At 57.0% G+C, this 11,090-nt stretch overlaps 1 protein-coding gene across 1 annotated transcript in view; it reads right to left on the reverse strand.

The window, feature by feature from the left end:
• ABCA13 (ATP binding cassette subfamily A member 13) overlaps positions 1-7,155 on the reverse strand; it is a 93,138-nt gene extending 85,983 nt beyond the window's left edge. The window contains exons 1-3 of the mRNA XM_036230216.1: positions 7,087-7,155; positions 1,191-1,284; positions 378-501 (exon numbers count right to left, since the gene is read on the reverse strand). Coding sequence (XP_036086109.1) covers positions 378-501; positions 1,191-1,284; positions 7,087-7,155 — 287 coding nt within the window. The remainder of the gene's footprint in view (positions 1-377; positions 502-1,190; positions 1,285-7,086) is intronic.
• Between the last annotated feature and the right edge of the window lie 3,935 nt (positions 7,156-11,090).

Here is an 11,090-nt window from a genome sequence, read left to right on the forward strand (position 1 = left end):
AGGGGGCGCCTCACGCACACACTTGTTCGGGGGGCATTTGGCACCAAACTGAGTAGCTGGCTGAGCGAGTCATTTTGAAGTCAGCGTTTTAACCTACAGAAGACAAACCGTAACGTGCAAATGGCATCGTCTAGTCAGCCATGACTTTGCGCTTCTGAAGACAGCAGGGAAGACTTCCGCCTGGAGAGCAACCATTAGTCAAGAGGTGTTATCGCGGGAGTCTGATTTTAATAAGACCGATTTCCTCGCAGCTCTCGATTCTGTGCTTTTCATGATCTCCGCCCTGTCCCGAGTCGCTGAGGCCCGACCGAGCGCATCACGCCTGCTTTCTGCACCAGCTTCCCGCGAAGCCTGAGAAGAACGCACGTTTTTCTCACCGGAAATGGCGTTCTGTCGTCCCCGCGTGGCTGCTGCTCCTGCACCTCGACCCCGTGTTGCACAGAAGGCTTCGGACGAAGGGGAAGACACCCCGGCTGGGCAGATCCCGTGGCTGCAAGTAACCTGGACGGAGGTGCAAGGAGGGGAGGGGTCTGCGTGGCTCGTGCTGGAAGCGGAAGGCCTGCTGGCTTAGAGCAGTGCCGTGCAATCTCAGCTACTGCGTTAATCCTGCTAGTAACCCAGATGGGAAAACAGGAAAGACGCCCTTTACAGACATCTAGCACCTTTCCCCCAGGGGCAGCTCTCGGCTCTCAAGGCAGAAGGGCTGTCTGCCCATAGCCACATGATTCAGAAAGAATTACCACGCCACCCTCACCGCCACCAGCACCAGCACCGGCCCCACCGTCACCACCATCACCACCATCGTCATCAACACCATCATCATCATCACCACCACCATCACTGTCGTCACCAGCATCATCACCACCATCAGTATCATGCTGGAAACTGCATTATGTCTCTGAACCTTCTACCTCTACCGTCTGTATTTAAAGTGGTCAATCTACACACGCCCACATTTAGGCAGCTTAGTTAGAAGAATAAAGCTATCTGCTACATGGAGCAAATGTGTGAGTATCATTCCTAAGAGAAAAAAATGCAAATCGATGCGGATTGGCACATGCCCCAGAAGTACAGCCATTGCGTATCACGGCGGGCCCTCACCCATGCGCTCCACTCAGAGGTCAGAGCTTGCAAAGAGCAGAGGGCACTGTGTTTTTTCTCCAGAGCTTTGTAGTCACAGTGAAACTTACAATCGTCTCTGTGTCTCGGAGGTTCTTGAAAACGAAGCACTGTCAGAATCATGAACAGGATACATGGCCAGAAGAATTCAGCAAGGGAAAGGACCTGGGGGAGTTGTGGAAAAGATTAGTGCCTGAATAAAGTGCAGAGCCTTAGGGCGTCTCCATCTCCTGCAGGGCGGCACATTGTCCGGCCGACCCTCCTTCAATGGAGGCCATTGTCATCCGTCCTAGGGCCTCTGAGAACAATCCTGTGAGGCGGGCCACCCCTTGTCCTCCTCCCACCTGACCTGACTTCCGTTCCTTTCCTCGTTCTCTACATTTTGGAGAAATTAACCGAATAAGCAACTTCGCCCATACTTCTCACACTCCAACAACTGACTTTTATTTTTTAATGACTTTAACATTCCCAACGTGTCTCTCCCGCCGGGCCGGCCGTGGCCCACGCTTCCCTTCACTTTACAAACATTGCCCAGTGCTGCCGCGCGAGGTTCGTCACTCTCTCCTCTTCCTGGTCGCATGGCATTTCTCCCAGATGGATAGGCCATAACTCGCATTGTCCAATCAGTGACTATTTTTATGTATATATCGTTTTTCTATTGAACTATTTTCTTGAGATTGGAACAAACTCCTAAAACTCAGATTATTGCAGTCAAATCTCTTGACACAGCCTACAAAAGAGCTACCCATAAAAACTGCAATCATTTGCATAATCCTGAATTTTCAAAGCCAAAAGAAAATGAACTTCCACTGACACATGGAATACAATTACCTGGGAAGAAACACCATCTGCAAGACACGGCCCAGTGAAAAACTAATTGATAAAAATCCTCCATTATCATAAGATAATTTTTATTGTCATCTTTCTTCACTTGTCTTTATGGTAGATAATGTTCTCTACCGACTGCTGCTCAAATAATTTTACAAATGCAAAACTTCATAGCCAAACGTAAAACAGCAAAGGCGCTCGGCGTTGCACAGAGAGAAACGTGGGTGACCACGGGTGGGGCCGAGGGTGCCGGCCCCCCACTGAAGGACGGGGCTCCCGCCAGGCTCCCAGGCACAAGGCTCGGAACGGAAATGAACTTCCCTGCGTGCTCTGAACTGCCCCGGCCACCCGCCTGTCTCAGCTCCTCTCTGAGTACAATCTCTCCCTGCAAGGAGACACCACCTGAGCAGGTTTCTCAATTCATCTAAACAAACGCGCACACGCACACACACACCACACGCACACACACGCCACACACACACACCACACGCACACACCACACACACCACACGAACACACCACACACACCACACGCACACACCACACACCACACACCACACACCACACACCATATGCACACACACACCACACGCACACGCATAACTAACGTTTTTGGAATCAGTTTTCCATCACGGCACTTACTGTTCTGCCTCATTGCTTCAAACTGCACATAATAACCTACCAGAGAATTTCATTTATTAGGCCAATCACCTAATTATGGAGATTTGCAAGGTTTTCGGTTGGGGCCAGAGCTATCATGAGTTTCCTGCTTGGCTGACTTTTCCAAGTACACCGCTGAGGGGGCATTGCTAGCTGAGATTCCCGAGTCAGAGGGAATATGATTTCTAATTTAGATTTTTAATTAGGATAGACATAACAAAAACACCCTCGACGAAGGTTCATCCGGTCAATATTCAGTCATTCTAATCGCTCTCAATAGCATCTGAGATGAACGAACTTTTAAATTTCTGTCAAAGTTTTGCCAAACTGATATGCAAGAAAATATTTCTTTAGTTACTAAGATCAAACATTTTTCATAAGTTAATAATTACATACTTTCATAAGTATGTAATAATTCCTTGTCTATAAACTCCTTATTCTCCCCTGAGCCTGTTTTTCGACTGATTTTTTTTTTTACTGTTTTTAAATCATCGTTTCCTATTTTATTGTTTTGTTTTTAAAGAACTCAGCCTTTTGCTGCTTCGGATATTGCAAATGTTTTCTCCAATTTTTTATTTGCTGTTTTACTGTCTAAATCTTTTATACAATCAATTTATCAATCTTTTTATTTATGGCATCTGTGTGTTTTTTCTACACATAAAGACCGCCATAATTTAAAGGACCTTCAAGACTAACTGAAAATAATCAGCCGTAACTGTGAAATTACAACTATTTATCAGTCCATTCATAAAATCAATGGCAATTTGCATCTCCAATTTCACGTGGAAACAACATCATCAAAAAAAGAAAACTCTACATCTTATAACTTGGAAGTTTCTCTGAAGATACTGAAATAAAAATAAAACTCTAATTAAACCTGAAAAAGTGTTTTTCATTTACAAGCCGATCGCCAGACCCTCTGAAAAGCACGAAGAGAGAGAAATCTGCCCTCCTTCGGAACTGGGCAGTGGCCGCGCTCCGGACCGAGGCGCCGAAACGCGCGGTCCCGCCGTCGGGGCGTCGGGAGCGAGTCGCCTGCTGCCCGGGCGGCTTCTCCGCGGGGCCCCGGGGCGGCCTCGCGCTTCTCGGCACCTTTCCGGGTCGCGCTTTCCTCTCCGTGTCGTTTCTATCCCTGACTGTCGCTCCACGTTCTTCATCTTGCGCTGTCAAGCGAGGACACTGGCCAGCTGACCCCTGTGCTCGCCAGCGCCCTCCCCCCCCCCCGCCCCCCGCACCGCGGCCGCCCCCCAGGAGTGGCGCCTCAACACGGGGAGGGCCCGGAGAGGAAGCAGGTGTCCGTCCAGGGCAGGTCGCTGCTGTGGGGCCCCCCCACCCCCTGCGGGAGGAAGCGCCCGCCGTCATCCACCGGCCCCCGCGCCGCGGCCGCTCGGCACATGCAGGAAACGCTCAGAGGTCACCCTGGAGCTCGGCGGAGATATCAAACATGTCTCAGCTGCCGGAAAAGAAGAGAAACGGAAGCCAAGAACAAATGCGGCGCCTGGGCTGGGTCGCCTGAGTCCTCGACGGGTTAAAAGAAAGCTCAGAACAGCTGCCTAGCCATTCCGGAGAGAAACCAACAAAAAACACAAGCCAAAGAAAGTCATGGAGCTTGCCGAGAAAGGAAAGAACTCGAGACAAATGAAGAATTTCTTCACAACTGTTTTATAAAGAAGGATGATGTAATAAGAACAAACATTCAAAAACAAGAGCTTAAAAAAAATGATGATAAATAAATGAAAAGAGAGGTTGCAGATCAAAGGGGAAAAATAACAAAAAAATTACTATGGAATTCTAAGTGATGTATAAGCCACAAAAAGAGACTAGACACTAGTTAAATTTGAATTTCTGCATCAAAGAAACAGTTTGAGACAACAACAGTGATTAAAAAAAAAAACAGTTATAAAGCAAAAAATATTAACACAGAAAAGCTGCTGTGTTTGAGATTATGCGACAGAACGATGATCGGCATTCCTGAAGAAGCGAATCCCACAACTGGAACAAAAAAACATCCCCGGAGATAAAACAGAGGAGGACTTCCCTGAAGGAGTGAAGACTGGGTTTTTTAGGGCACCTGCACCTAAGATACGTAGGCACGATTCAGCTTATTGTATCCCGCAGAGAAGACTTTATCTGAAGACTGAAGGAATGCTGTATTTCAGAAAAAAATCAGCTACGGCCGAGCCATGGCTACCGAACTTCGCAGGTAAAGGAAGACAACCACAGGCGTCCAGCCAGGGAAGGCGGCTGCCTAGCAAGTGGGGGAATCATCTGGCCTCAAACACGCGCTCAGCAAACGCAGTGCCGAATGCCAACGCGCCCATCTTTACGAAGCTCTAAGAGAAAGAAACGCGTGAATACGATACCCAGCCAAAATGGTCCTTAAGCCAAACCGACCTCCACTCACTCTCAATCACAAAACAACACGATGTATTAACCGTGAGCCCCGAGATGGAGGAAAGCTTAGCGATGAGGTCCCCCCCAATGAAAATGGGACAAAATTTAAAATCCACTGCCATCACTTCCGCTTCCAGTACTAAGCTGACTAGAAACAGCAGGGGAAGTCCTGGAAAAAAGAACATCGTTTTTGTTGCATTTCTAGTCTTATGGAAATAAAAAAAAAAAAATCTCTGAAGAGCTGGGAGGAAGGGAGTGACAAAAAGCAGATTTAAAAGGAAAAAAGTTCTGAGTGGAATTGTTAAGTGTAAGATTCGACTCTAAAGCGGGCGGCTCCCTTTGGGGTAGCGGAGAGAAAACGTGCAGAAAGAGCCCGGCGGGGTTCACTCTGCTGCGGGCAGATGTGTCCCCCGAGTTCGCACGCCAAAGCCCCGACCCCGACCTCTGCAGGTCTCCCCACGGGGAAAGGACTGTGGCCCTCGTCCTCCGTTAGGACGAGGCCGTAAGGCGGGAGGGCCCGAGTGTCCCTGTGCAAAGGGGGCGGTCGGTGCCCCCGTTTGCCTCAAAAACAATGCACGTTTTCCACTCATCTCTGCGACAATCTCTGCTCCTTCCCATGTAAAAGAAACGTGTTTTCCCCAAGTAGTCGCGTGTCAGAAGAGAAAATAAAGGAGCAGCTTGGCCACAGGCAAGCGCGGGGGGCCGGTGCGTGAGGACGCAGGGGGGAGCCCGTCTCACGCCCAGGCGGAGACCCCAAGGCCCGCGCCCGGCTGACCCTGCGAGCCGCAGCCCCGCGGGGCGGCGCCCGCCGAGCAGCCCCCGGTCCCGGGGGTCGCCGCGCCCGAGCCCTCACGCACCTCCACCGTCTCTGTACTTGGTCCAAATAAGAACACAGCTCCCGCTCGCCCGCCAGTCAGGGACACACATTGACTCATTTCATCCTCAGGAATCACCTCACTTTGTAGGGAGGAAAACCAAGCGAAAGGGATTAAGATTAAAAACAGTCACTGGGCGTAAGGTACAGCATAGGGGTGGCCGTCAGGAACACTGTGGCAGCTGTGGGCGGTGCCAGGAGGCGACTGGACAGATCGGGGGTCACCTTGTAAGGGACGCGAACGTCTATTCACTACGCAGTACGCCTGAAGCTAACACCGTGTTGTATGTCAAAATTCAAAAACAGAAATCAGGGGAGCTGGGGGCAGCAGAGCCGGAGGCGGGCTGTCTGGCCCGGGTCCCGCATCTCCGCCGGCTCTCCCGACTCTGCCGGCGCCCCCGCCTCGGCCGAGCCCCTCCTGTGGTCTCTCCTCTCTTGCTGTGTGTGGACGCCTGCAGGGTATGTCCTGAGAAGCCGGCTTGCCCCCCGCCCCGCTGCGCTCCGTGGCCTCCCCCTGTCCCCAGCCCCAGCTCCCTGAGGGCGGGCGCATCGGCCTGGCCCCCGGGCACAGAGCGCAGAGCCCAGAAGCGACAGGCCGCCTCGGCCTCTGCTCTCGCTCAGCGGCCCCCGCAGCCGATCCCCTGCTGGGTGCCGGGCGCTGTGGGTACGATGGCGAACAGATCAGAAATTGTGCCCACTCCTGGGCCTGACGGCCTGGCGCGGGCACCGGAGACGCCCGTGAGCACGCGGCCCCGCGGCATGCGGTGGAGGAGGATCAGGCAGAAGGACAGGGCAGACGGCAGGGTGTCCACAGGGCGGGGCCCCCGCTTCAGGCTGAGCCGTTCCCACCCACGCACCAGGGCCGGCAATGACCCCTGAACCCAGCTCCTGAGCACGTGAACTGATGGTCCCATGCGGCAGAACAGAGTCACACGTCACCCCAGCCCGGGGGACGCAGACCGCGGCGGCTCCCTCTGGGGGGGAGGGGTGGACCCACTATTTATGCATTAACTGCGTTTCTGTCCCTTGGATTTTACGAGACGCCCCAAAACACCAATTATAGCTCAAACTTCACCTTTTCTTTTTTTAGAGTTTTCTAAATGAGCCTTTTTCTGACAGACATCCTGGCCTGGACTTACGCCAGCCCTGAGGGGTCAGCCTCCGGGCCCCGCTGCCCCATGGGCAGCGGCCGGCCGGGCGGCCTCACTCACCGGGGTCCGGAGTCTGCAGAGCCAGTTCTTCCAGACCAGGGCTCGGAACTGGCCTGCTGCCCGCCCCATGGCCTCCTGCTGGTCCGGAAGCCGCCCGCAGCCCAGCTTTTATGCGAGCGAAAGCCTAGGGTTGGGCGAGGCTGGGGTGCTCGTCACCCCGACAGGCTGGGTGGCTGGCGGGGAGAAGCTGGCCCCAAGCGTCCGCCCCTCCTGATGCTGGCCCGGTGGGGGTCGGGTTACAGGAGGTGGCCGGGCCTTTCCCAGGGCCCAGGAGTACTTCCTGCTGGGGATGCGGGCTCCCACGCCTGTGCCTGATGCCCCCGGGCGGGGTGTCCCAGAGCCTCAGCCGTCCGTCTGTCCGTCCGTGTGTGTGTGTGTGTGTGTGTCTGCCTGTGTGTCCATCTGTCTGTCATACTGATCCACCAGTCTCCATTTCCAAGGTCCCATCACAGCGAGTGGAGGGAAGGGAGGCAGGAGCAGCGTTGGTCTCAGGGGATGGAACGAGGGGAGGTCAAGGTCAAGGTCACGGAGCTGTTGCACGCCCCTGCTTTACCCGTGTCCCCCGAAGGGCTGGGACCGTGGCCAGGGAGCGGGAGGGGTGCAGCCGGCGGGGCGGGCAGCCGGGGCCGGTCCCGCTGCCCCGGAGGTACTGGCAAAGCGCACAGCCTCTGGGCGCCGGGCCCCGCGTGAGAGGCCGGCGGGGTCTGCGAGCCCCGGCCCCGGCCGATGCCCGCACGCCTGCCCTCCGCGGGCGCACTGGACTGCGCCTGGCGGCCGCGGCCCCTCACCCCGGGCCGAGGCCCCGGCTTCCTGTTGCCCCCACACCCTGGCTGTGGTCAGAGAGGCAGGCCGGCCGGTCTGAGGTCTCCATGTCACGAAGCCACCGGCCGCCTTCGCGACAGGAGACGGGGCGCGAGCTGCAGGGAGGAGCTGCCTGAGCGTCCCCGAGCCCGTTTTCATGAGGACCCCGTTTCCGCGTGCCACCTGCGTGGGGGCCTCGCCCCGGCGCGTGGGCCCAGCTCACGGCCCTGCCGGGGCCTCACCACCTCGGAGCTGCCTGCGTCCCCTGCAGGCGACGTGACCCTTCTCCTCACGGGACTGGCTTCCTGTTTCTAATCTACGGTTCTGGAAAAACCCCCTAATCATGGGGCGTTCCCATTTTATTTACACAGCGCCCAGTTTCTCACATATACTCACTTGATTTCATCCACCAGGAAACACACCCTGCTGACCTTTTGACCTCAGACAGCAGCCTCTGGACTGTGGGGGGCAGTGGGGGCGGTGGGGACTGGGGGGCTGTGGGAGGTGGTGGGGGACCGCCGGGGGCTGTCGGGGGCTGTGGGAAGCTGCGGGGGGGGGGGGGTGGGGGGGCTGCAGGAGGCTGTGGGGAGCTGCGGGGATGTCCACATGCGCCGGTGAAGCCCCCGGCCTGCGGCATGGGCTCCGGCGGCTGCGGAAGCGAGTCCAGGGGTACGAAGGGGGCGGGGCGTGGGGCGCCGAGCGCCCGCTCTGCGCCGGGCTCGCGTGCTGGAGGCGCGAGGCCGCGGAGGCAGCTCAAGGGCCTGCGCGGAGGTCCTGGCCGTGGAACTGTCCGGACTCGGCCCTGCGGCTGCCGCCGCCCCCGCGGGCGCCATCACTGCACCGGGACCGGCCTCGGGGCGGCTGCGCACCTCGCGCTCCGTCCGTGCGAGCCAGAGTGCCAGGCTCCGGCCCTTTGCACCACGTCGTCTCGCATCGGTTTATGAAAATAGCACTTGGCTTCATAACCGGTCACGGGACTTGACCCCAGAGTCTGGTCTCTGCCTCCCTCACCCCGACCGCCGTCCATCCCTCACGGCCACTCGGGGTGATCCTTCCTCAGACAGGGGGCGGGAGGCAGCACTCGGGCCGGGAGAAGGCGCTCCCCAGTGGCACCCCACACAGGTAACTCACCTGTCAGCCCTGACAGGCTCCCGCAGGTGAGCGAGCTGTGCTCTGTGGCAGGTGGGCCTGCGGCTGGAAGGCTGTGGTAACGCAGCCTGAATTATTCAGAGATTTCGGGCGGAACTGGCTCTTCCTCTGTTTAAAAGCCTTACGAAAATCAGGCACAATGAGCAGTGAGAAGTTTTATCATTTAAAGAGCTTTCCTGACCCCAACGTTTCTTATTTAATTGTAATTTATAAATCTTGAGGAAAATAACCTTGTGAGTAATTTAAATAACTTACTTTCTCTGCACTCAAATTATATTTTACTCATTTCAATAATTTCTCATGAATTAGAATTAGTTCCTCTTCCCACTCTAATTGGAAACCACATTCCAACTTCTATCTAAGGTTATTTGTTCAAAAGACAATAAAAGGGCAGAAACACGTGGTTTCACATTCTGACACTGTCTGGTGCCCACTGAGCTCACAAAATTAAAAGAAAAACAAGCCCTCCAAACTCGGCTCCCGACGCTGACGGCGCAGGCGCCCAGGCTCCCGGCGGGCACACGGGCGGTGAGTGGGTCGTCGCCCCGCCCCCCGGGCCCCCGAGGCCTCCGCCCGCTCCCCGGCCCTCCACGGGAACCCACTCCCGCTTCTCCGCGTGGAAATGTGAAGCGCGGCTCCTGCCTGCTCCGGGCGGGAGAGCCCGGCTCTGCTCCGGGCGCACAGGGCAGCAGAACCCAACGCGGCCCCAGAATCCAAGGTCAGGGCTGAGGGGTCCCCCTCCTCTGGGGCTCTGGGGATGGGGGTGCCGCCCTGCCGGGTCTCCTTTGAGGCTGCCTGCCTCCCTCCATGCATTCAGCTGTGTCTACACCGGCTCGCTCCCCTGCAGGGTTACCTGTGGTTACCACCCGCTGTAAGGTGTGAAAGTGCCCCGGGCCCGGGCGGGAGCAGTCGGGAGGGCCGCTGTGGGCTCGCCAGGCTGGCCCTTCCACGCCCACGACAACCCTGTCAGGTGCTCAGTGCTCCCTGAGGGTGCGGGCGAGGGGCTGGCGACTCAGACCTGAAGCAGGTAACCTGGGTCGTGCAGATGCGAGGTCCGCAGCCGACCCTCGGCAAACCCCATCTTTCTTGGGGTGAACATCTTCCACATGGGCCCTCACAAAAGGTCAACGAAAAGCAGCTTCTTAGTCAAGAACATTAACACCCAGCAGGAAAACTTGCTGGGAAAAGCGGCCACCCCCGCCACAACCGGTCACTGCCGGCTAGGGCTGTCCCTGACGGGCCGCGCAGGACAGAAACCTGGACCCCCGGCAGGGCCCACGTCTGGGACCGGAGTCGTCACCCGCAAGGCAGCAGAGAGGAGAGCCGGCCGCGCGGCTGAGAGAAGTCCTGCGACCGAGGAGCAGGCGATGCCGCCTTAAAGCACGAGCTGGGCACCCGAGGCTCCCGACTCGCACCCGCCCAGCAATGCCCGGCCCTCCTCCCCACCCGGGCCGCCCGGCCTGGGCCAGGGCTTTGGCCGTCAGCGACAGCGGAGTGAGAGGCACCTGTCGACTCCTCTAAAGTGTTTCATCGGCCCTATCACCACTGACAGAAAGAAGCCATCGTCCCCCCTGCTTCTGGCCAGGCGGCACCATCACCATCATCAGTGCGGTGAGCCTGACCGGCCAGCCGGGGCGGGGAGGGTCAGCAAGAGGCTGGGGCCTGACCGCAGACCGCCCGGCGGCTTCGCCTGTGAGGGCCGGGACACCCGGGCCGCCAGGACCTCCTCGTTCCGCAGGCACAAAGCGGGGGACGATGATCGCAGCTGGGCAAGGCTCGGGCACGCTCCTGCCCGCAGGCGGCAGCGGGAGGCGCGGAAGCCGGAACAGACCCAGGCGCGTCCCCGATTCTGGCTCGCGGAGCGCCGGGATGGACCACGTCAGTGTCACCCCAGAGGGGTCGCGTCGCTGTCCGCACCGGAAACAGAAGCAGACATGGGGACCGGACCGGGACGACGGGTGGGTGTAGGGTGGGGGAGGGGCCATTCTGAGAATCCGGGTAACACCTGTCTGAGGACGTTTTCAAGGTCAGCTCGAGTCGTCTTGGTAACCAAG

The sequence above is a fragment of the Rousettus aegyptiacus genome, unplaced genomic scaffold, assembly GCF_014176215.1.
Source record: "Rousettus aegyptiacus isolate mRouAeg1 unplaced genomic scaffold, mRouAeg1.p scaffold_m13_p_13, whole genome shotgun sequence".
Taxonomy (NCBI): Eukaryota; Metazoa; Chordata; class Mammalia; order Chiroptera; family Pteropodidae; genus Rousettus; species Rousettus aegyptiacus.